At 43.1% G+C, this 26,713-nt stretch overlaps 1 protein-coding gene across 5 annotated transcripts in view; it reads right to left on the bottom strand.

Moving 5' to 3' along the window:
- dennd1a (DENN/MADD domain containing 1A) overlaps positions 1–26,713 on the bottom strand; it is a 40,232-nt gene that overhangs the window by 12,065 nt on the left and 1,454 nt on the right. For all 5 annotated transcript variants that reach the window (XM_067250129.1, XM_067250125.1, XM_067250126.1 and 2 more), the window contains exons 2-13: positions 26,129–26,193; positions 18,945–18,988; positions 12,557–12,606; positions 11,159–11,278; positions 5,988–6,057; positions 5,341–5,421; positions 4,873–4,926; positions 4,100–4,210; positions 2,580–2,680; positions 1,915–1,960; positions 1,477–1,578; positions 884–1,009 (exon numbers count right to left, since the gene is read on the bottom strand). In XM_067250129.1, coding sequence (XP_067106230.1) covers positions 884–1,009; positions 1,477–1,578; positions 1,915–1,960; positions 2,580–2,680; positions 4,100–4,210; positions 4,873–4,926; positions 5,341–5,421; positions 5,988–6,057; positions 11,159–11,278; positions 12,557–12,606; positions 18,945–18,988; positions 26,129–26,193 — 970 coding nt within the window. The remainder of the gene's footprint in view (positions 1–883; positions 1,010–1,476; positions 1,579–1,914; positions 1,961–2,579; positions 2,681–4,099; positions 4,211–4,872; positions 4,927–5,340; positions 5,422–5,987; positions 6,058–11,158; positions 11,279–12,556; positions 12,607–18,944; positions 18,989–26,128; positions 26,194–26,713) is intronic.

Below are 26,713 nucleotides of genomic sequence, written 5' to 3'. Positions count from 1 at the left end.
ACACACATACACACAAATACTAAGACACACATATACAATACCATCTATATCCTGGCCAGAATTGGTCCATGATTGACACCTTTATTTGTGTTATTCATATGGCTCCTGTCTAAAATATGTAAATGAATGGGAGTGAAGATTTTAAAATAGATGCATTGGGCAGGGGGACACAAAGATCAGACTTGTGCAAAGACATATGGCAGAATATTTGAATAATTAATCTTCAGGCAGATTTGCTTTCACTGTGCTTAGTGTTTGTGAAAATCCCTAGCTGAGCTTGCTTGCTTCCCTTAAAATCCCTAAAACAATGTCATCATGGAGCATTACCAGGGAGATATCACAGTCAGAAAGGACCATCGCTCTAATCCTCCCTTCTTCTACGGCCTATTCCTCGTCACAGCCAGAAAAGATTTCTTTCTCTTATTCAGCGTTCCCCATTACTGCATTGTTTTGAACTGCTTTACCCTCTTGGTCAATTATTCTTTCCCTTTTCTCTGTATCCAGACTGGCTGGGGATCTTACTCTACCTCTAACTCATATTATCCCCTCCCTCCCTCCCTCCCTCCCTCCCTCCCTCCCTCCCTCCCTCCCTCCCTCCCTCCCTCCCTCCCTCCCTCCCTCCCTCCCTCCCTCCCTCCCTCCCTCCCTCCCTCCCTCCCTCCCTCCCTCCCTCCCTCCCTCCCTCCCTCCCTCCCTCCCTCCCTCCCTCCCTCCCTCCCTCCCTTAAAAGTAAATGTTCTCTTTGTCATCCTTTCTCCTACTACTATTTTTCTTCCTTTCTCTATCCCTACCTTGCTGATTCCAGTACTCACAAACCTGTCTCGCTCCATCCCACCCTCTCCCCAAGACCTTACTCAGTCATCCCCTCTTAGATAACACTCACTGGTTCAATCTGCAGAGCATTCCTGTAGCTGCCAAACAGGGCGGCCTGGGTTTTGAGGAAGGCTCGTGCAACACCATCTCCTGTTGTCGTCGAAACCTTTTTCAGACGGTTCTTCAAGGACGACACCTGAGTAAAACGACAACGGCATCAGCTTCTCCAGTTTAGAGGGCAAGCACATTCGAAGGTCATCTAACAGCTTTATGATGTAAAGAAAGACAACAAAAAATGTAAATGGTTTCCTAGACTTACCCAATGATTCATCTTATGTATACGGCCAATGTAGCATGTACTCTAGATTTGTTGTATCCTGCTGTTATTTATATCCAGTCAGTCAAGTCTTGCTAGTCTGTCAATTCAGCGTTGAGCCAACAGCCCCTCTGCCAACCCACCTCCAACCCTTCCCCTTTCTCTCACCACCTGCGGCTCCTGTATCTATCTCTCCTTCCCTCGCTTTACCATTGCGTTTAATTTCTCTTTTATTTCCCTCGCTCTCTCTCCTTCCCTCTATGTCTTTTTGTCATCTGCTATCTTTTTGTGCCTGCTTGTATTGTTGGATCCTTGCATGTGTGGGTTTCTATACGTATCTGACCCACCACATCATTGGGCAGGCCTTGAAGGTCATCAAAGGGCGTCTCCAGAGTGTTGGTGTCCACATTAAGGACCACAACGTCATCGAGGGCCATCCCCCTCACCTTCTGCAGGGAGTAGATCAACAAAAAGAATATTTAGGCTCACAAACACATCAGAACACATGAGCAGACCGGCACCCAAACACACGTGCGAGCGCACACACTTGCAAACACCATGTGTGTGCGTGTGTGTGCCTGCAAGTCATTTATATGCATCCATTCAGTGCCTTCAAACACATCTTGATTTAGTATGGGCCTAAAACACTGTGCTTAGAGGCAGTTACTGGAGTACTTGCTGTTTCCATAAAAAATATGAATAAAACCTCAAAATAAAAATAACATGCCAGTTACATCACTATATGGTAAAGCACTACAGGTATATCTGGAGAATCAGAAGCATACCTCCATGAGGCTGGAATGTACTCCTATGAGGTAGGGCATAGGTGCACTGTAAAACACACATACAAACAAAGGATTAGTGTAATATATAAAACACCAACATTTGTATCAACATACATCAGCTTCATTGTTTAAGTCTCTTTTTCTGGATGTAAAATTAGGTTTGAACTTTAAGAGGTGCCTGAACACTTCTGAAAAGTCGTCTCTTACACCTTCCCTACACTACTGTACTATAAGTGTTTGAAGAACCATTACACTGTGTGGGAACAGACTGACATTTAACCTCCACTGAACTTAACTGGGCTCACATCACATGGTTGTGGATTGTATTTATTTTATTTCCTGTGGCCAGTATCATAGTTGTCTCCCATCCTATCACAGTAATACCTTTGGATGATCAGAGTTATTTCCCTAGAGGTCAATTCTTTTTTGAAAGAGAACGCTAATTCTTAACCTTGTCTATATTTCCATTATTAATATGGAAACTGTAATGTAAAAAGAAAAGAAACAGGCAGGCAGGAGATGTAGGAGAACTCATACTTATGAGGAAAGGCTGTGTGTGTCTATGGGTGCTTAGAAAACTCAGAAATATCATCAGGCAGATGGCCTTGGTAACAGGTCCTGTTCAAAGAACAAGTGTTCTACATCATGGTAGGTATGGTACTCACCAGCAGTAGTCTATGAGATGCTGAGGCAGAACAGGAATGTAAACATGTTGCCAGTACATGGGATATAACATGGCCGCCGACCCATGAACACAAGCTGTTAACTGTAGGGGCAAATAAAATAGTATTTTACATCTCCATTATATACAAAAATATTTGATGTGTGAAAAGAACATTCTTATAACTAAGTTAAATGAATTGTGATAACAGATTATCTTGCAAAGGGAAAATATCACATTGTCAGAACATCTAAGTAACAATCTGATTACAGGTGCCAAGTTTCACATTTCCAAGTGCTATAATGAGTATTCATTAAATACAAACTGATTCCATCTGTTCTTGCAACCTTCAATATAAGCTAAATAAGTAAAAGCACACACAAACAATAAATATATCACTAATAGTAGAAAGGTGAATATGGAATCAACATTTTCATATCGAAAAAACACAACTCTTGACAGGCAGACTTCTATTGTTGGCCTAACAACAAAAGCCTTGTATTACTTAATACAACAGCACTTGCCTGTTACACCAAAAACCACAACTTAAGTAACCCTTTGCCTATCCGCCTTGTGTAAAAGTCTTTCTCTCGAATCAAAGCACCGCTAAACATCCTCTCAAAATTCAACACCTTCAACGGAAATTACAACAGTAACTTCAGATTTCTTTGTCAGTTCCAATCCGTAGCAGCTCATATATCATGTGATAATCCACACAATCCTTTCGTGTGTCAGGAAATGTTGCATTGGGCGAGACGCCACCACTAATAGATTTTCACTATTGATGTGTCAATAGTGAAACAGGCAGCATAACCACCGCCTCCACCACTACCAGCAAGAATATCCAGAATAACATTGTTTTCCTCATCCCTGTAGTCAATCAAAATCATATGGATGGAGCCCAAATGAGACTTTGATCATTGAAGGGGGGAGAAGAACAACATTGTAGACCATGTTCATGTGTCCTCCTGAGGGGGAATTTTCCATCAGGAATAGGAGTAGTTGGGATAGACTCATATGTCATAATGCTGGCAAAGTTAGCTTTTGTTGCAATGTTTAGGAAAGATTCTGTGAAAGCTAGTGAATAGTCAAACAAATCTACTAGCATTAGAGATGTGGGTTTTAAGACAAGGTTCTTGCACCAAAAGAGAGGTAGGCTTCATTCTAGAATTGACAAACAGTACAGTACTGTACATAGCAACATATTCCAACTGACACATGGATAACATTTTCACAATGAACACATTCTATACACAGTACTAAGTAGAATAAAGTACAAACAAGATAGTACCGTAACCCCACACTAAAGGATTTGTGTCTGACTGTTACTGTGTACACTGTACATTACTGCTCCATTTGGACAGGCACTACAGCTGGCAATCAGTCAGGTCTAGGCACTAACAACCATGAATCAATAATGATTATACAGACAAGGACAGATTGATGAATAGAGAAGAGGAGAGATAGACATGTATAAATGAAAGTGTGGGGCGGTATGAGGGAGCGAGAGACTACAGTACTTACAGTGCTTAGTTTGCTACAGCAGATGAGGATTCGACGTTCATAAAGCATACTAGCATACAGATGAAGCATGTTATTGACATCTACGGCTACAAAATACTCTGTTAGGTTTCTCTGCAAGGAAAAACAAGGAAAAAAAACAACAGATACAAGGTTAGTTATGAAGCAGAGAGAGAACCATGACTGCATACATGTGGCACTCGAACATCATTATAGATTTATCAAATTGATCAAAGGGGCTTAGGTGATTGAACCTATTGAGATATTATTACCTATTACATGTTCAGATATTATTACCTATTACTTGTAGGGTTTGGCTGATGCAGTTAGGAATATGTTGCATATAATATATACTGTAATTACGTGTAGCCTTTTGCTGTGAGTGACCTTTGTGTGTGTGTGCTTTTGTGTCCTACAGGACAATAAAAGACAAAAGTATTAAAGACAAACCTTTCTCCTATAACCAATCTTACAGTAGGATTTGATGTCCTGGGGCAAGCAAAGTTTTCTTATTCTTATCTTTTAGTGTAAACTTGTAAATTCTTGAATTCAAATGGGTATTTTGTGTAATATGTCTTGGACTAGGGGGCCATCAATGAAAAGGCTGTTTTGAGGAAGGTTCAACAGCTCAGTGGTGGCTCACTGTTGAAATCTCTTGAGGTCTGTGCACCATACAGCATTTTCACCCAAGAAAAAGTGAATGCATGTAAATGTATGTAGATGTCTTTGCAAACAGGGGATATAAAAGGAGGTTGAGGGAAAAAAAGGACACTTACGTTTTCAGGTATGCTTGGGAGTTCCCTTGTGTCAGGCACAGTGAAGTAGGAATGCTGGAAATGGGTATAAAGAAGTTGTGGTGTCAGAGTAAAACTTAAGAGGTCAGGTTTTGTAAGCTGTAAAGGTAAACCAAAGATAAGACAAAAGGTGCAAGGCATGAGAAACAATGGAAATGATGAATGCACCTCAAATAACTAAAATAATTTACAGTTGTGGGCAGATGAATTGTTGACAAAATAAAGACACAAACAACGTTAGTCATTTGATATGTAAAACTGTGCTTACAACACTACACCTACTCCAAACACTTCTAACACACGCTCAACCCAACCTGTAGAGAAAGATGTGAAAGCACCTGAGGTGGCCTGAACATATCAAATGCCTTTCGCTTAAGGATGTGGTGATGATCAAGATATCAACCACTGAATGTGGTTCCTTCACTGAGTGTCAATGTGTACAGTGCTTACCACACTGAGATGAACAGGCACTCCAGGATCAGGGACGGTGAGTGTGTGTAACGACTCTAAAAGCTCTCGCCATTGGCTCTCCTGAAACACACACAAACATGCACACAAACATTTCACATGCAACTTGAAAGCTTGATTTCAAATGGAAGTTCAGGTGTCACAACAACATCAATTAAAAATAGGGCCCACTAATGTAATCCCTATACTGTCAGTGTGTCACCGCCAATCAAGACAGACTCTTCAACTGGCACAAGTAAATACCCAGCAAACACCTGTCAAATACCAATCACTTTAGAAAAATATGTCAAAAAAATGCGGAAATACTTTAATATTAGATGAGATGACTATCACCCAGGATATAAAGAGGAAACCGTGAAACATCTTTCTCCTTCAGAAAAACAACTTTCCTTTTAGCTAGTGTATAAAATTCATGGCATAAACACAAGTCCTATAAATTCTGATCTGAGAGAAATAGAAATTCTCCAGGATTATATACACAGGGATTCAATCATGTGATTCTTAAAACACGAAAAGACTGCAAGTTGATTACCTGTCGAGCTGGTCACATGACCTACAACTTTTGCATTTATGTGGTCTGGTCTCTAAGGGTTGTAAATGTATGTGTCCTATACAGGAGAGGCACATACCTGGGCTTTGACTGAGTAGTCAGCGAGAATGTTCAGGAGCTTGTAGAACACCTCAAACCATGGGAGATAGCTGGAAGAGACAAGCACACTTCAGACCATCACCATCTTCCTGTTCACCCACTTGTAAAGATGGTTTCACACCAGCGGAAAGTTACAAGCTGTAACCAAGAGCTCAATTTCTGCATCCAGTTACCTTTTTAATACAGCCTACTGTTTAGACTATCTTTGAGATTACATGTCAAGTCATGAATGTTTAAAGCACAGCACATGTCCATTTTATTGCATCTCAAAGCCACCGCAAAGAATGTAAACAATTGGGGAAATATCTGTCAGCAAGACTGTTCAGCTCAACATATGTGTGTGGGGTTCCTCTGCACTTCTCTCACTAACGTCTTCATCTGACAACAGCTGTGTGTGTGTGTGTGTGTGTGTTTGGGAGGGGGGTCATTTTGTCAGTGTGGACAGTGGGATCGACAATGAGAGTGAGTATCCTTGGAAGCCATCTATTCGAGAATACAGATAACAGATGGAACTTCACTCACACACACACTCCCCTTAGACTGAGGGCAACGAAGTGAGAGGGAGGGAGCAGAGAGAGAATGTGAGGGGCAGGGGGAGAGCAAAAGAGAGAGAGGTGGAGTGAGCAAATGGTAAAAGTAACAAAAACCCAGACACAGAATGAAAAGAAGAGAGCTGCCTGAAAGCAAGGAGCAGAGTCTCTCCCTCTACCTCTCCGTCCCTCTCCCTCTCTCTCTCTGGTAGTACCACACATAAAAGTCCCGCAATGTCAAAACTCTCTTTAGTCTAATTAAAATCATTTGCCATGGTAGCCACATCAACCTGCTTTGAGCTTGTCGCTTTGCCGAGTGAAAACAGGGATCGGACTGGTGCTGCTGCAGCCGAAATGCCCCTGTTCCCTTATTACGGAGACAGGTTTAACACACAGGCCTCTGGTGGGGCTAATTTGATAGGGGCCCGGGATTTATACAGACATTCATAAGTGTTTTTATACACCGCTCTCCTTTAATTGTGTCTGGCAGTTGGCTGTAAATGTGTTGTGGCCAGAGAAGGAGTGGGGGTATGGGCTTCTCATTACCAAAGCAGGCATCACAGTCTCGCTGCCCACCCTCCCCCACCGACATATCTAGCTTTCCTCCGGATCCCACCCCTGCCACCAACTGACAAGTTCTTTCTAAGGTTGATTCTATGCACACTAATGATATGGGGCTAAGTATAGTCTAATGCAGCCTTCTACAGTATATTACATCTCAGGATCACACCTCAATATTTAAATTCCAATCGATTCATTAATTAAAAGCAATAGCCAATATGTTTAACTGTCGGATCATCTTAGATCTACATTCTTAAGCTTTAGAATTCAAATACCACGTACTTATCACATTTGTTTCTTGCTAAAATCTGTTTGTCTATATACTTGTCCCTGTCAGGAAGAATTGAATTTCTGCATAAATCGGTGATCAAATGTGATCTGATTTTCAAAATTCCGAGAAAGTAGAATACGTCTCAGTCAATCGTGAATTTTAATTAACCGACTTAACTGTATTGTTTTAACTGTAGGTCGACACATGCCTAAACATGGGATCATTCCATTCTGTGCCGTGTCTAAGAAAGTATCATATTGCAAGTATATTTAGAGTGGAAATGACAGAAACTTCAAAGAAATTTGGCGAGGGCATAAAAGCATCAACAAGAGTTTTAATTGGCTGGGAGAGAGTGACTCCTGTGTGCTTCCCAGGATGGCCTTTCCGTTCAGCTCAACCTTTATTGTCTGCCTTTCCAGCCTGTAAAAAGGGCCCTGGCAAGGGAAGTGATTAAGCCAGTGTTGTGGCTGCTACTTGACACAGGTACAAATACACACACGCAGTTACAGAGTACATACAATCACACTCACGTGTTACATGTACCCATAATCTCTATGAGTCTGTCTTTATACATACACAGGTACATGCATGGCATAAAAATATTCCCACAGTGAATATTCTAACTGTAAAAACGGCCGAATGTATCCTCACTCATGATACAAAAATGCCCAGTGGAGCTCCTTAGGGGAACAGAAGTTGGCCACTCGTTGCCGTAGGGAAATCCCTTGTCAATCTCTAACAATCCATAGAGAGACCGACATTCAGTGTTCTGTTCTCAAGCAGCACCAGATAGCAGGGCCTAGAAGTGTGCCGTGCTCACATTTACATTCAAGACCTGAACTCCATTGACTGCAGGTTAAACCCCATGACCAAGTGGGCTTCCACGGTCCACATCACACCCCGTGTCCTCTCGAGGGGGAGCTGCTAGAACACACTTCTTGGTGCGCAATCCACAATTTAACCACGCCTATTCACGACATAATCCTAATCTTGTCCACTTTCCCACAATATTAAACCATGCAGAGTTCCATTTAGCCACAACCACGGCTAGCGGCTTGGCACCCATTGAGTGACAAACCAAATCGAATTTCCCCAATTGATTTCTTCCGATTGGCGCACACACATGGTGGCAGGGTGGGGTCCGTCCGTGAGCAGGTCATGGGTTCTATTAGCGATGTGAGGAGTGGGGGGTCTGGAATGGCTGAGGTTGGTATGTTGGAGATGAACAAAAGCAGGTCAGAGACCTAGTGGGGCACTAATCCCCCCAGCTCAAATGAAGAGAGAGGCCAGAGAAAGAGGCACACATTGGGGGTAATGCCATGGTCCACTGCCCCCCCCCCTCCCAACTCTTGGGGATTGTTCCAAGTCAACCATCTAGAAAATCAGAATCGGATTTTCTTTCTTTCCCATCTTGTTTGAGTCATTATTTCTTTCAGCTTTGTTTTTGGCCCGGGTTTCAGACAACGTTTTGTGTTTATGGAAGAGACAAACTGATGGTTTTCCCAAGACCATTGAAACTCTTTGTTCTTTCTGTTGATTAATAATGTCATGTTTTCTCATAAATAGATAATGTTATATTTACAGAGTTACCTTAACCTGATAACCCTCCCCCCCCTGACCAGAATTTATAAAATAAAAACTAAACTAAAAACTAAACTGCTTTCAGCCCCACTTCTTTCTTCTGAAAGAAGCCCCTACTCTGCCAGTTGGCAAGGCCTGACCAGGAAATTGTCAGTGTTGATTGAGATGAGTCCTTAGCAGCCCCTCTGGCTTTGAGAGGCTGCTCTGTCATGTCCTGCTTTGGAGAGGGGGCAGCCCACAGCTTGTTTCCAAAGGATGAAAATGGGGGCTACGCATTCCACATACTGCCAACTGTAGCTTTCCCTATATTTTCTCTCCCCAACTCTCCCTCTCTTGCTACATCCATCCCTGGAAGGGGATTAGCCGTGACTGAGATTAACAAAAGGCGTTCTGATGTCGGCGGCTCTGGCTGCTTTCCATGTCAACAGTTTGGCAAAGGTCAAAGTTCACACTAACTACATTCATTCCCAGACCACCTAACCCCCCCACCCCACTCCTTCCCTCCCCAGGCGAAAAGAGGGGGGGTTCAAAAAGCTGAACCAAGCATTCTCATACGCACTCACCCACACATCTACACACACCTCACCACTGCCACCATCTCTAATCGCCTGAGATATGTTTTAGCCCATATTTCTTTACCTTCTGCTCAACTGAAGCAAAATGGAGACTGATGGGAATGAAGGAACAAAGTGGGGGAAAGCATGATAGAGGGAGGAGGGGAAAGAATAAGACAGATGGAAATGGAAGAGCGAGAGAGAGAGAAAAGAAAGGTGACAGAAAGTAGGGCAAAAAGAAAGGGAAAACAACCCAATGAGCAAAGATCAAGTGATCAAATAAGGGTCAGGGTAAGAAATTCTATATGGCCTAATCCAATATTTCGGCGCAGCCTATGCATGTGTAACAAAGATGTGATTCCACTCATGGACTTAGATTTAGTGGCTATCCCTCTGGTAACAACAGACCCACATGACTTTAAATTGCACCACGACACATGACTGATGGACAATAGGTTCGTATCATAAACCTATTGTTTTGACTTAAAGGACGGTGACTCATTCGTTAAATCACTAAATAAAAGCTTGATTCCAAGGGATGTATCTGACAATGCTTTGAGGCCATGAATCCTTTGGGATTTGGCAAGGTGGATCATATGCAGTCAGTATGGAAGGGAGGAGACTGATGTGTGTACTATGTATACATGTCACACCTGGGACTGCCTGGAACAAGACAGCTGTGTGTATCAACAGCAGTGACAGAGAGAATAGAGAAAACTCAAATAAGAAGAGAGGCACTGAAGAGAAGAGAGAGAGAAAAGAAAGACAAACTGCAAGTTAAGCGATCATCTGTGGAAAAGATCTACTATTGACTGGAGCACATAGAAATAGTCCTAACCAACTAACGCTGTGACAAAACTGCTTCGGTCGTGGTCAACATCTGGAGAGAGGAAGTGTCTGGGGAGGTCTTCCTGGGTTTACCTACTACAGTGGGGGCAAAGCTCTCCCGCCACTATGAACATCACTATGAACATCACTATGAACATCACTATGAACATCACTATGAACATCACTATGAACATCACTATGAACAGCACTATGAACAGCACTATGAACATCACTATGAACAGCACTATGAACATCACTATGAACATCACTATGAACATCACTATGAACAGCACTCTGGACTGACCATCCATCATCCCTGTGTGGCCATTTTTTAAATGTCATTTCTCACACACAAACACACCTCCCTTTTTGGTTGTCTCTCTCGTACACACACACATCTCCTCACCTGAGGATGCAGTAACATACATCTCCTCACCTGAGGATGCAGTAACACACATCTCCTCACCTGAGGATGCAGTAACATACATCTCCTCACCTGAGGATGCAGTAACATACATCTCCTCACCTGAGGATGCAGTAACAGACATCTCCTCACCTGAGGATGCAGTAACATACATCTCCTCACCTGAGGATGCAGTAACAGACATCTCCTCACCTGAGGATGCAGTAACAGACATCTCCTCACCTGAGGATGCAGTAACAGACATCTCCTCACCTGAGGATGCAGTAACATACATCTCCTCACCTGAGGATGCAGTAACAGACATCTCCTCACCTGAGGATGCAGTAACAGACATCTCCTCACCTGAGGATGCAGTAACATACATCTCCTCACCTGAGGATGCAGTAACAGACATCTCCTCACCTGAGGATGCAGTAGCAGCTGTGTGCCCCTGAGGAGAGGCGGCAGAAGCCAAACCGCTGCTTGCTCTCGATGTCCGTCAGCACAAACGTGAAGTTCTGCCCGACCTGACTCACCGACAGACTGTGGACGAAAACATGCACACACAAAAGAGAAATGTATGTATTGCACAGACATATTGAAGGGAGGACATGTTCTCATTCAGTTAGTCTCATGACTAAAATGACTAAATGTAAATGTATGCTAAACAAGAAAAAACAGTTCCCCTGTTGTGTAAAAAGAATGTAGGCAGTATACTGTTCCAAATGAGTCCTAGTCTCTCAGGTCCAATTTTAAATTTGTATATCAAGAAAGGCAGTCAGAGATAATGGATGCTGACTACCACTCCAACCAATACAAAACTAAACAACAAAGGCAATTTGAGAATCTGGGACACTGTGGGCAAGCATATATGGTAGAAAAATAAAAAAGAGGTCATCTCAATTTATATATATTTTCTTCTAGAATGGGCACGGCTGAATCTAGGATGGGGCAGAAGCAGATAATGTCATGAGATGATGGCATGGCCAGGGTCACAGAGTGATAGGCCTGTCTCCCAGATCACAGATAGCTTTAGAAGCCCTGCGGGCAGCCTCTCATGTGAAGAGCGGATACAGTAATGCAGTATATGTGTGTGTGTGTGAGCAAGAGTGAGAGATGCTCTACTATGAACCGAGTTGCTGGATGATCCGTATAAGTATGCATGTTTCTGTGTGTGTTGTTGTGTCACACCATGTCTAGCCTGAGGCTACTGGCACTGGAGCAGTCTCCCAGAGCATGGGCCAGCGCCAAGAGGAGGGGCCAAGATGCAAAAGAAAAGGCCCAACAGCTTCAAGTGTTTCCACCCTTCTTTGTACATTATTTCCCACCGCCCATCCACCCTTTCTTCCTCCTCCATCGCATTCGTCACTGAATCTGATCTTGACCCTCAGTGACTTAAGTGGCCACAATTCCCAGGCAGTACTCCAACACTCCTGTAGATGGCGATCGCAAATCAGAAAGCCAGCGTTGGAAGGTGGTGCACATTAAATCCTTATGCGCGCGTGACAGGCGATGGGAACAACCGCCTACTTTTTAGATGTGATACTTCGCAGACTTTAAACAGATCTTGTTCCATGGTATGGAAACAGAACCCGTGCACTGTGTAGCGCCGATTCTCTGGAACTTCAAATTGTTAACATAGGGGTGTCGGCAGAGTCACCAGCTGGGTTTGGTAAATCACACTTTAATTGGAGGTTGGGGTGGAGAGGGGGTTGGGGTTTAAGCTCTCTAGAAAGCTCCTGGAGAACACAGCAGCCAGCTATGGAGGCCTTACAAACAACCAGGAGACAAATGTGCGCCTGGGTGTGTTGGAGGCCTTACCTGTCGGCACTGAATGGAAAGCAGAACTTCGGGACGGTCTGTAGAGTTTCCTGTGGGGTGGGGGGGGGGGACAAAACCAAAAAGAACATGAGATTGGGAGACTGACAGGGAGAAAGAGTGAGAGAGAATGAAAGAGGGAAAGTCATTCATAAATCCAAAGGGGCAGATAAAAACGAGGTATTAACTTCCTCATGTCATACAACAGGGCGTTGCCCGGAGCGACGGAAGACAGATGACAGAAGGGTGAGAAAAGGAGGCGGAAGTGAAGGAATTAGAATCTATAAAGACAAACAGGAGGGAGGTGGGAAGACAGAGAGAGGGATAAAGGGAATGCAGTAGAGAAGGAGATGGTGATGTTGGAAGCGGTATTAAGAGAGATATATATACTGTGATGTTTTCTCATCAGTACATTCAGTACGTTTATTCCTTAAGCACCAATACATGTGTTCTAGCTATTGTCTTTTGTGTCTGTCCACATATAGCTTGTGTGTTCATGTTCTTATCTCCATATTGTGTGTGGTGATAACAGGGCCCTCAGGGAGTGGGAGATGCCCTAACATATGGGGAACAGGGAGCAGGCGGCGGGATCCCCGGGGACCTGCGAGAAACTGGTAAGCAGGGACTGAGTGAGAAAGCTGGCGGGTGCATATATATCTACACAAGGGTAGACTGGTGGAGGGGGGGGGGGGGGGGGGGTCACAAGGGGTACTGTGACTGGGAAGGGGGGCAGCCTAGATGGCTATGCCTGCCTGCCTGCCTTCCTGCCTGCCTTCCTGTCTGGCTGTCTGGCTGCCTGCCCACTACATTGGGATTACTGGACAGGAAGAGGAAAAGAGGAAGAAACTGAGTTGAGGAAGAGGAAATTAGAGATATAGAAAAGAACGAACTAAAGGGGAGGGGAAGTGGCAAACTAGTGAGAGAAACACAGTGGCCAACAACAAGCACTTTTGGGTTCCATATGGCTGGCTTGCTGGCTGGCTAGGGACAGTTGGAGGAAGGAGGTGAGGGCAACATGGGCTTCGAGTCATGCCTAACCACAGGGCTCCCTGCAGGGCTACTACAACCATTTAGAAGCCCTCAAAGGCACCAGAGGGACCAGAATGCTGGTAAGCAGCAGCAGGCTTCATGTCTGGAATCCCAGAGGACTCCATGTACCACAGGTGCACACACACACACACACACACACACACATTACCCAGTGGTTGCCAGAGCACCAGAAGACAGTGACTCAGTGGAGGTTAGTGGGCGAGGCCCTCATGTCCCACGAAGCTTGGGAGGCCAGGGAGTCACAATGGGACTGGAGCAGGTGGTGAAAAGGTGTTGTTAAGAGGAAGAGAACAACAGCACATCTGACTGTTGAAGGGGAGGAGGACACTGGAGCTGATGAAACTATTGTTTCAAAACACGCTTCACACGCTTACATCTGCCCAAAGCTTTGACCAAAGCTATTAAAATGTTTTCGGAATCTGCATCCATTCCTGTCATCCATGAATTCAAGATTGAAGAAAACTTTGCTTGAATGCTTATTTACCAAGTTTGTTCTTATCTCTTAGGAATACTATTAAGGTCACAATTCCGAACGGTTTTGAACAGTGTTTCGACAAGATGCCCTAAAAAAAACAAAGTGAAACCATGTAGCTTTATCTCAGCCAATAACATCATGAAGCAATAATTCCACTCCATTCCAATACCAGAGAACATTCTGGCGTAGACGTTGATACGCTTTCTTGTTGAAATCTGTCAATTATTCCACTCCTCAAATTCACTGTGTTAACATAGTTATAATTGACTTGAAGTCCATGCTCCGATCACTTGTGGTGGGGGTAGAGGGAGAGCTGGACTAACCTTAAGTCTGCCCAGCCCAGTTTGGCCACGTATAATTGGGTCCAAGAATAGGTACCCTGAAGAGCAGAGGAACACTCTCTGCACCTCTCTCTCGTTCTCTAACACACACTCAGGACTCAGACACCGGCACCAAACACACGCAGTTCTGTGGCCCGCTATGTTCCCAGGCGGGTTTAACACGACATATCTTCTTTGGTCAAATGCAAAATCATCATTTCAACTGTATTTGAACTGTGTTTTCCTAAGACCACAAGCCAAAACCCAAACTTGGAGTCAATCTCTTAACAGCTTCTCAGTTACCTTTTGAGATGCCGAGAATATTAAATCAGAGATTACGCATGAGGTGAAAGACGAAGCAAAAGGTCGGATGTCTTTAAGGAATTACATTTGAATTGCGACTCAGCACATGACCATGGAGTTAATATATGTACACATTTATCAAAATCCTTGGCATAAATCATAAAAACAAGGGTTAATGTATGCAAATCCGGAGGGGTTAAAGAACAAGCAATTATGGAGCGTGTCTCTTTCCTCTCTGTTTTATTGTCTGTCTTTTGAATCCATACAAACGAGGGGGGGGGGGTTCTGGAAGGGGGGTTCTGGAGGGGATGAAGAGACGAAGGCAGAGGGGTATTGCCGGGCCCAGAGCATGCATATTCAATAGGGCGGGAACAAAGCAAAAAAAAAAAAAAGGGGTGAATTTACATTGGATTGTGTGTGGCCAACTTCAATATGTACTGGTCCTCACAAGGACACGTAAAGAGAGAAGCCAGGGAAGTGAATGTAGAAGCATGGCAGATGTGAATACGTTGACAAACATGTTCCTGAAGGGGTGGCACCTCTGGATACATAATCCGAAAGCATGAATAGGGTTACCCCGGGGCCACGACTAAAAACAAGTAGCCACGTTCTTTCGACATTTAAAATAATACTAGCTTTTTGGTAAGTGCAACTCGTCAAGACTCCATTTCTGCTGTTATGTCATCAGCCAGACAAAGCTGAAAAAAAACCTTTACTTGTTCCATCCCCACTGAGGACACAAGGGCATACAAGGTGACAGGGGGAAAAGGTTCCAGAGGGAGGGAAAGGGAGAGAACAGCCCCCATTAAAGCCACTTTCAGGCCAGCTTCAGAAGTAACTGGAAGATGAACCCCAATAGAAGGACTTTCATTGTTTGAAGTGGAAAGACGAAGGTAGCATAGCGTGTCTGGTGTTCTCTGTCTAAGCATGGGAAGGTCTATACTGTAAACAGCCAGCTGTGCATCTCCTGTTCACTGGTAAACCAAGAAGTTGTGGATGATATTTTCCTCACGTGGATGAAGATGACTCGGATTAAAAAAAATATGACTGCGAAGGAGGCTCTCCTCAACAGTGTGTCTTTAACTTTCTCAGCCACAGTGCAGACTTCCATCTGATCCCTCTCCCGTTGTGCCACTAGTCCCTCCCTTCCTCTCCCGCTCCAGATGCTTAACTGTTGCCTTCATCCACAACAGTGCTGGCGCCATATGTGCAGCCAGGTGTCCCTTGTAGCTGACGCCAAGCCACGCTAAGGTGAGCCACAATTAAGAGATACTAGGCCAGGAGCGTAAAAAAAACAGCAGGGAAACTAGCATCCCCATTATCTCCACTCAGGATGAAGACAAAATAGCAGCAGCAGGTTCTCACACCCTTCCCCCTCCCACTTGGGTTTACTGGCAGTTGGGATTAAATTCTGGGTTCTGGTAGAGATTGCAAAGTGCAGATCTCAGAAATCTCAAATAACTCAAGCACACCTCTAATGTTTATATTGAGGGAGTCTTTATAGAACAACAGATCTTGGTTGGTTCTTCGGGGAGGATGGTGAAAGCTTTGTCGAAAGACACTGAAAAAGAGAAAGACATTGAAAGCACTCATCTGACAAGGCCAGAGGACATCCAAGTGGTGAAAACCAAATCAGAAAATGTCATGCCGTTTGTGTGTGTGTGTGAATATTCCAAAACCATTTCACGTAGTTTTAACTTTTTACCTCTATTAGGTATAGGTCACATTTGAATATCCTCTCATTAAAAAAGAACAACACTTCAGTCTTCCTGCATGGGAGGTAAAGTAATCCATTGGCATGCCGCATCGAACACATCAAAGGTGCCAGCAAAAAAATAATTTCTCTACATTATACAGAAAAAGTACATCTGTCGCATTCATTTGGGAAAAACAGGCTGCAGCTGCCTAGTTTAAAGGATTCAAAGGGTAGGTGTCACTGGGACATAGCTGTGTCAGAGATGATGGGGAAAGAAAGGTGGAAGAGAAACTCTTGGACCCTTTGAGCAAAAGAATGAGATAAAATAAAGGAAGTGAAATTCCACTCATTACGCAGTCACTTTGTATCAAACTGCTTTTTACATTTACGATAACATTCCTTGTACCAACAAGGAGACAGAGAATCTATCGGTCAATGGGACAAAGGATGAGGAAGCTAATGAGACATGCCAATTTATCCTCTTCTTACATACATGCTTTTTGTGTCAGAAAAATACTAGCTTTTTTCTTTTCTTTGTGCATCTCATATGGGAATTTTAATGAACAACAGACATGCATTGAAGCATCTGCACGAAACCCTTCCTCTCTGTTGAAGCAGACTGCTATATGAGGTCAGATACTTCCTCTCTGTTGAAGCAGACTGGTATATGAGGTCAGATTCTTCTTTGGGATCCTCCCCCAACCTTTGAAGAAATGCATTGGGGCTCTGCCAGCATTTCAGATATCCCAAAAACTCCAAGGAGTTCCACTGCACTGAACTTGCTATGCATGCTATTCTGTGGCCTAGAATAGGTTGTGGTGTGTGTAGTAGTCTTGGCGGTTGGGCAGGGGGGCACATCATTACAATAACACGGATAAGAACACAACTTGTACCAGTTACCCTTTTGCTTATCCAATTTTGTCCCATTTCCCTCTTTGGTTAATTTCTCTAGCCGTCTCCTGAGCCTTGCTCCTTTGTAAACCTTAAAGGGTTCACATGAGACTGCGCAGATTATTTTTGGCATTGCAGTCCAGGGTTTGTTAATGGGTGTCACATTAAGGCTAGTTTGAGAGTCTGTGTCACAAATTGCAGGGAACCTTTGCTCTTAAATTTCACATGCACACAACTATAATTTAGCGCAATCTTTAATCTCAAACCAATAGATTTTCAGTACAGACTTCCTTTAAAGATATATATATATATACTGTATATAATAATAATAGCTAAAATACAGTAAAGGCTGATATGTGTACAGTATATCTGAGCTGTAGCCTACATGAGAATCACCCAGGAAAATCTATGTTTAATTACATTTATCAAGGAAATTTATGTCGGCCATAGCAAACTTTTGCTTTTCATATGCATGCCCGAAAAGGGGGAGGGGCGTGTAGCGTGGTATCATAATTTCATTCATTTAATTCTAGAGCAATCCAAGGCCTGTAATTGAATACAAGATTCTTCAATGTACAAAACAAAGGGGGGCCTGCATGCAACATTCACTAACTACAAAGGATGTTTCTACTCCTCTGTATCAAATAATTGGACAGGAGACAAAACAGAAAAAAAGAGACATGGGGGGTTTGTATTTGAGGTTGTGCTTGGAATAAACAAGAATGGGTTATTATTGCATATGTGTGTGAGTGTGTTTGTGGTATTTGCTCGGTTAATAAAATAGACAATTTGTTTAAGTTATTACTTTGGAGACCAATGTGAATGGGAATTCAGGTCAATACATTGATTGAAACTGCCTTTCTGCTTGAGAGATGAAAGCCATTTCAAAGAATTCGGGGATAATGAATTGGAATGTATTTCAAGTACATTCTTTGAGTCAACCATAACCAAATAGTGAGGCTACGGTTTTTTTTGTAAATAGGTTAAGGTCCTTGCAAAGATTGGACAGATCAGGGAAGCATTTGGCTACTGTGACTTGCGGTTGCAATTACACAAATGGACACACACTCCAACAACTGAAAACTAACCAACAAAAATTTACACTGCAACAACCAACTGATTTGAAATGTGTATCAAACCAGAAAAATATATGTAAGTAAACAATGTATGTAAATATCTGTACTGTAAGCAATCAATCAAGAAACAGTTTTGGGGGGGAAAAGTGTAATAATTATTTTCTTGTTCTCTCATTGTAGAACACTGCACTAAAATCTTTTCTTTTCCCCCTTTGCCTTTTTTCAGCAGTTTGTCCCATAAGGACAGTACACAGCTACACTCACAGTAAGGATATATTGTCCTGTTTACTTGATGCAGGTGGAAAATAAACCGGCTGGCCCCATCTCCCATATGCTTTTATAAAAAGATACCCCAAATGGCAAGCATTTATGGATAAAGGGCAGATGCATGCACATACAAGACAAATCAAACAGAAATAATCGAAATGTAGGATACCAGCAGTGAGTGGGAAAATGAAGGGGTTAAAGCTAAAGGCATTAGAATTGTTTTGTTATCAAGATGGAAAAGAGAAAGTTGGGAAGAAAGAGAAAGAAAGAGAGAAAAAGGAAAGAAGGAGGGTGTTAATTATGCATTCCAAACCTGGTCGATGTAGTCCTCTGGGAATCGCCTCCGCACCTCCGGATCTGTAAATAATTGACAGATAATATTAATTGGCTTTGGATTAGTGAGCAGGAAGAGTAGAGAGCATTAATATTTGATCTGAGGATGATAGGGACCCTGGCAGGGGATCCGAGGAGGGCAGCTGAGGCTGCCTGCCTGATTAGGGGCCAGAGAAGGTGTTACTCTCTCTCTCACCCTTCTCTTTCTGCAACAACTATTCTCCTCCTACCCCCACATCTCACTCTTTCTCTTGAAAGGAGACCGAAAAGAGGTTCGATAGGTAAAAAGATGTGGGTAAAAAAAAAAAAAGGAGAGAAGTGGGTTATTGACCAGCTCTTTTGGCACGGGTGCTTTTCAGGAGCGAGTCCGACAAGGGACACACGCAAAACATCCCTGTTTGTAACGCCTGTAAGTATCAGAGGTACTGAACGTCACCAAGCCTGCTTGTTGATGAATGATACGAAGGTGCAAGGAGTTGGGGATACTGCCAAAGAAGCAGCTAGCGCTTCAGCCAACTCCTACTGATTGCTTACAAACATGAAAAAACATACCTTTAAAAGGGATAATGAATCAAATCTAGTCAGTCTGAAGCAAGTTTTCAATTTGCTTCACTTATTTCCCATTATGAGTTCATTTGCAATAAAACTCATAAAATGTAAATGTTACAGGCGCTGCGTAAATTAAATACGCATTTATCATCATTGTTTTAAGTATCTTAACATACAGTCCCATACCATGGTCAAAAAACAGTCCATTGAGAGGGGGAGTCAATGGTCAACATATCCACAAGAGCACCGGCATGGTGACCTGTGTTTTAAAGTAAGGCTGTGGATGAGCAGATTCCCCTAAGGTGAATAGACAATGAGTTACAGAAGAAGTGTAAGGTACAGCCTGCTGTTTTGCAGGCCATTAAAAGTGAATCGCCGTCAGAATGAGGTCAAAGTTGCTAACAGGACCCTTTAGCTTCCAAGGCTTAGCACACAAATATGCTCAGCACTTATTCAGTACATGACAAGGATACTAAAGCGAGTGTAGTTGTACACGGTCAACACACCATGGATACCCACCCTTGACAGTGGATTAGTAGCCATGCAATATGTATCGTGAGTACAACTTAAGCAGAAGACAATTTACAATTGCTTATGACAGCAGACACATAAGTCAAAATCAATCCCTGAAGGACAAAGACAAGTGCTCTGCTCACAAAATGTAAAATGCATTTCCAAACCACTCTGGAGTGAGTAGCTGTATTTGGTGCCTGTTCAGATCACTGTCAGATCAAAGGACAGCTTAGGTTCACCAGGACTGGCCCTTTCTCCAAAGCGCTACTCACCACCAGAGTTCTGAGGACTTACTTTCCTCCTTCCTTGGAGGGAAATCAAGATGTCATGTGATGTCAAGAAGGACAACAAAGGGTGATCTGAGAGACATCCAGACACAAAGCAGCTTGAGGGACAACATACCCCTGAGAATGTTGGGATAGTTACATACATATGTAGTTTACAATAGTGTCCTTTCAAAACACTTTGCAGGTGCATGCTGATAGGCGAAGATGTACTAAGTTTTAGGATTTAACTGCTGTCCTGACAGCCTGGTAGATGGTTTCAATTGACCATCTTTGAACACCAAATCAATGTGTACTGGAAGTAAAAGATAACTGAAAACAGTACAGCGCAGATGGGATAGCATCTATTACCACATCATTTCAAAATGTTTTCCTATTTCTCAATTCTTGTTTCCTGGATGATTAATGACAGCCCTTCTCCTCCCTCACCTCCTCTTCCTCCCTCCCTCACCTCCTCCTCCTCCTCTTCCTCCTTGTGCATCCGTCTCCACCCCCCTCCTCCCCTCCTCGCTGTGCATGATCCCTTCTCCTCTCAACCAAAAATGGAGAGCTCTTAGTACAGGTCTGTGTTGGGGGTGGTAACTAAGGAGGACCCCAGAGACCCAAAAGATTGGGGGGGAGGGTGTGAGGGATCTGTTCCATGATCAGGGCCTGATCCCCCTGGGCTCCGGGAGCAAGCAGGCTGTGTTAACTCCACAAATTGAGTCAACAGAGGACTGCTGACCTTGCTTGCATGCAGGTAACAATTCCCGGAATACTATGAGATATAATGGCTCCACTTAAATTGCAGGTATCTGTTCCAAAAAGAAACTGCAGGCTTGTGGCCAGGGTTTCAGCTACGTTTGAGTGTCAGTGTTTCCCCTACCATTATATCAGGGGGGCTCCCTGCCTCCCCAACACCCCCCCCCCCCTCCTGGAAGGTGAAGTAAAAATTATTTTTGATATATATATATATATGTAGCGCCCAATCACAAAATAAGTCATTTAAGGTTACCTTTCCTATAAAACAGGTCTATAGCTTGCTTTTATTCAACAAACTAAATGGCCTTATGTTATTTATCTTATTTACACGACGGGTTAACCCTAACCACTACAGATAGTTGATTAACTTTTATTTATCTAATAGAAACACACATCTAAAAACATTGTAACCAAGCCAGTATTTTCATAATACAGACATGATCATATTAAATGTCTTTGTAAAAGAAGTTTGCTCCAGCATCCTTTATGTCTTGGTGTGTACAGAATACATACAAATCCTCTTCTATATGAACATACTAGACAGTGTACTAAAAAGACAACAACAAATTATCAACAGTGAATGAGATGAATGCAAAATACAACATTATTTAGACAGCTTTATTCATTGTAACATAATGATCTCAACTGATTTGCAATTTGAGCAAATCTTGTAGTTTATTACAATGAATGACGCCTTCTGTTCAAACTGAAAGTGACAAATGGAGATGAAATGAGAGAACTCTCATTGCAACGCACTGCTTGTTTAACCTGAAATAAATAACTGCCCCTTATTTTTCAAGAGTGGCATAAAACTTCCTTCCACTTTGCTGAGCGTTTCCTCTTGGGGGCCCTCTCAAAGACGGAAGACTGGAGGGGACGGCAGGGGAAAGAGAGAGGATGACTTGGTGACAGATCCCTGGAGTGCCGCTTCAGCTCTACTGTGGCCCGGCCAACCTGGCGACAGTTGCCAGGCAACATGTTCTGAACGAGGTGCAGGGGCAGCTGCTAGCACTGTCTCTGGTGCTAGGTTCGTTAGTGTATGAGCGTGGTTGGGGCGGTCGGCTGGGTCGAGAGGACCTCTGGTGTAGTTTCAACGACTGCAGAACCCACATTACATGGCAACAACAACCTCGCCCTCACCTTCCACCGTTATAGAGGTTATGTCTTTCGTCTAGCCCTGCGGGAGACTGCAAACACAGACTATATTCCTCCGAGTCCCACTCTCCTAGTCTGTTTTGTGTGTGTGTGCGTGTGTGTGTGTGTGCGTGTTTGTGGAGGGGAGGGGGCTGTGGGAGGACATACTGTAAGTTGGGAGTCTGGACTTGAGGGAGCGAAGGTGTGAACCACCAGATACCTCCCGTCCTCATTTCTCCTCAATATTCACCTAGGCAAAAAAGTAGCAGACAGTGTGCCAACATATTCGGTCTAAATGGGCCAACATGATAAGACTATGGCATACTGGTTGATCCTGAGTAGCCCCATTAAGTTAATGTCATGGTGTCAGTTTTCTGAGCAAAATATGACACATCCGTCATTTTTTGCCTTTTGGGTGTTATCCCATATACCATCCCGGCATCCTTGCTTGCCAAAGCAACAGAGTTGGCAGAAGGGGATAAAGAAGCAGGAACCCTCACTCCAGCTCTGATATCTTCCGGACGACATCTTGAAGAGCCGGTGAAAAGAAGTTATGCAAAATGACTAATAGTGAGGGGAATGCCTTGGGTCAGCTGACAACAGAAACACCAGTTTATCCAAGTTACAGATTCCTGTTCTATTCTTTCTTGTTCTGAAACGTCAGCTATGTGTAAAAACAGAGTTGGTGAGGTCCTCGAAACACATCACGTTTGTGTTGCCATGTCATCCAACTTCTCACAGGAAGTGCTAGTGTGAATGTATAGAATAGTTTCCTGTGCTAAAGGTCATTTGCCTCAGGATGGACAATGGGTCCCATTCTTACAAGGACTCACTGTTGTCTCCCCTAACTAAGAAAATAGTTAAAAGTTAAAGACATAACAAACCCTGCCTACTCCAATGACTGTGATTATCAGTCTACCTTTCTGTTCAGGTTGAGATGAACCAGTGAGCTGTTGTATCTGGTATGCCCCTTCACTTGCACAGCATCTAACTGACGCTTTGACAAGAGGCTGGACAAAAGAGTACACCTGTTCTCTCCCTTCTGTCCCTCTGTGTAAATACTTTCACAAACGTTCTTGCCTATTGTTTTCCAGGTTAGAGGCTACATTTAAAGTCCTACTGCCTCCTCCCCTCCCTTCCTCGTCGTTTCTCTCTCTTCCAGAACCCTCTCCTGTAAAGCTGTCATTGCAGGGCCTGCATTTACATGGATTAAGTCCCTTTCACTAAGGATGAAAAGAAGCGGTTTGCTGTAAAAGCCTGTGCTGGTGCTAGTTAGCTACCTCGCAAGAGTGGCCACGATTAACACTGCTTGAATTGCAATCCTCTCTCATCCCTGAAGACAATGTCCTATTGTGTCTCTTTGGGAAAGAAGCAGTGTCACACTGTTGTTCACTGTGATTCACATGGCAAACTATACAGCTGTACCTTAGACAGGGCATAAAAGTACATTCAAAAAGGTCAAATATACTATGCAACCCCCCCCCCCCAATTAATAACTGGTATTGTATTAAAATGTAATTTATATGGTCATAGTAAAAACAAAAAAAGAAGGATTTCTATGGAAACAATACGAGTGGTTCCTGGAAAGGGGCCACAGCTTTGCACTGCTGTGTGTATGTCCAGAGCCAATGGATAAAGATGTCAAAATACGTTTTTTTGCCAAAGGAAAGCTCCTGAGTGGGGTGTGTGAGAGGGAGGGGGTAAAGGGATAGACTGAGCAGATCAGTCACGAGTCGGCAGTGCTTCCACACTGCCTGGCCTTGGCATGAGGGTTTGCTCTAGCTTCTTTCTGCTCAATAAAGCGCTCAAGAGCAAATGAGCACAGTCTTTTAGCTGAAGGAGCCAGGAACTTTGCAAACAAAACATGATTAATCCCCCTCCACCGCTCTGTGCCTAGGGGCCATCAAGTGTGTGTGTGTGTGTGGAGCTACTTGTGCTTCCGTGTGTATCTTCTCTATCATAAAATAGCTAGCTTCCACCATTGGGACAGGGGCCACGAGCTAACAAGAGAACGAAAAACAAACAAATGGGCCGAAGTTATGCAGAACACATTGATGGTCAGCTGTAGGGACTGTGTGCCATGCGAGGGGTACTACACTGTGGGATCACTTTGATTGCATCAGTGCAAATTGGACAAATTGGGATTGGAGGCGAAATGTTGTTAGAGCCTGTCGATACAGCCCAGGCCAATACTACATATGTCGACCGATCGTTTTTCAACACTATGACGAACCCTAAACCCCTTTCTTCTGTTCCTGTTTCAGGCATATGAGGTGACCAAAAGGCAATAATTGCAACACACATTATTTTCTTGATGACAGATTTATCAATTTTTTTCTCGAATGTGACTATATTTCGGATATTACGAAACTGTGATTTTTTTTTAACACTTTTTACTCATCTTTGCCAGGGATGCCAATAATTCCAGAGTTGACTGTATAATACAGCCTAATTAAAATGCACTTCACACACAGAAGCACTGTCGCTGTCAATCAGACACCAGGCCCCACCCCCTGTCTGTGAATTTAGGACAATGGAACAGCTGTGTGTAAGGGGATACAGTAAACACACCCCATGCAGCCCCGAGATGGTTCCTCATTTCTGACACAGGAATACATAACACAAGCTCAGTTGAAAGTTTGTGTTCACAATGGCCCATCAATGGCCCATCAATGACATGGATAGTCAGTGTTACATTTATTTTTATTTTTTTTACAAAAAAGTGTGTGGCTCATAAAAGACCATTACAAAAGTAACACGCAATAGTAATATTGCTGCAACGGAAATCTTATGGCTATTATGACTAACTTCTGACTGACTTTAACCTCAGGAGCAGCGTTCAATATCCCCTAAAGCATCGGGTATCAGAGGGTATCTTTACATAGAGGGGCATGTAAATACAGTGGATTAGTGAAACTCACATCCACTTTACATTATTGCCCAATACCCAGCCAATGTTTACTTCTGTGTGTGGCTGGAAAAGGATACTTCAGGAAAATCATTAAAATGTTACGGAAATATTGAATGTTTGACACACAGTAACACCTAATAACACATCCTTTGTATTCAAATCTATTCACCATTCAACTTTGATTCCATTTGCAACATATAAACAGTTAGGGTATTATTCACATAACCATTACCATCTATCTAATAATGCCAGGAATCTGTGTGTGTGTGTCTGTATGGTTTTATAAAGGGATTTTAAGGGCAACAAGTTTCCCACGATTATCTCGAGAACCTCTAATGTTGCAGGTGTCCATTTCAGAACCCAAGGGAGTGCCGCGTTTGACGTTCTTTGGATAAGCGCTTCGACATCCTCAAAAAATAATTTGCTGCCAGTTTCGGGATGGAACTCTTTTAGCTGGAACTATACATAGCATTGAGCTGCACTGTCGGCTACACTAAGGGGATGGGGCTACATAGGGCCTACGTTTTTGGGGGTATACTGTTATTTACATCAATACAGCCAGTTGAGCAGTGCTGACTGCTGGCATAACATTTAATGAGCGTCTTTCGATGGGTTTAATGGATATGGATGAAATGCTGGCTAGATAACAGAAAAACAAGTGGATACTTTAATTCACTATAGATCTGTGAATTGTGTTACATGAATTAATGCGTTTACTTTTGCAAAACCTCTACTTGCACATTACAAATGTGCACAAGCTCCAATTTAACTGACACCAAATCAACTAACCAACAATATAATCACCAACTGCATCACGGGCATGCACTATATATAATTCCAGAAATCTGTGTGAGTCACTGATATCCTTCAGCTCTGTGCCCTATCTATAACTCCAGCTCTGTGCCCTATCTATAACTCCAGGAATCTGTCTTTGTGTGTGTCACCGACATCTTTATCCCTGACTGCATAACGGACACTGAGCACTAGTACATAAAATGACACATGCCATGTTATCAGTTGTAAGAAACTTACCAGTTCCTACTGTTCCGGGGTGAGTCACTTCCACATAGACTTCGAAAGTGGACTGGGGGCTTTCCCTGAAACAAGAGGACTGAGCTTAGAGAGGTGCTCAAATTGATTGGAATAAAATGTTCTGTACAACAAATTAATAAATTATAAGGAGGCTTGTTGCCATTTATGATGAGGATAGTAGATTATTTTTTAAATAATAAAAAAGAAAAACTTTAATTGTGGAAAATTTGATTCTTTCTCAGCAGTAAGTGCCTTATTTAATCATGTTGGGGTCAGCACCATAGACATATATATATGTCTATGGTCAGCACAAACATAGCTTATTGTTTTAGGGCCTAGGCCTATATAAAGTCATAAAAGATCATGGAGAGTTTCGGTAGATCACAAGTAGTGAAAAGGAAAACCCCAACATAGGCCCCAAAACACTGGAGAGGACTCCATTACCTACCCTGTACTCAACATCTAGCCTACTGTGTCCAGTGTTATTGTAGAATTGTAAGTCTATTAACATGCTCAGGAGTGGGACTGGTTTTCATCCTTGTGGGACTACAGAGAAGACTCCAGAGGGAAAGTTGAACAGACAGG

Source organism: Osmerus mordax, chromosome 14 (assembly GCF_038355195.1).
Source record: "Osmerus mordax isolate fOsmMor3 chromosome 14, fOsmMor3.pri, whole genome shotgun sequence".
Taxonomy (NCBI): domain Eukaryota; kingdom Metazoa; phylum Chordata; class Actinopteri; order Osmeriformes; family Osmeridae; genus Osmerus; species Osmerus mordax.
The sequence above is the reverse complement of the archived record's forward strand: the minus strand, read 5'-3'. Positions and strand labels throughout refer to the sequence as shown.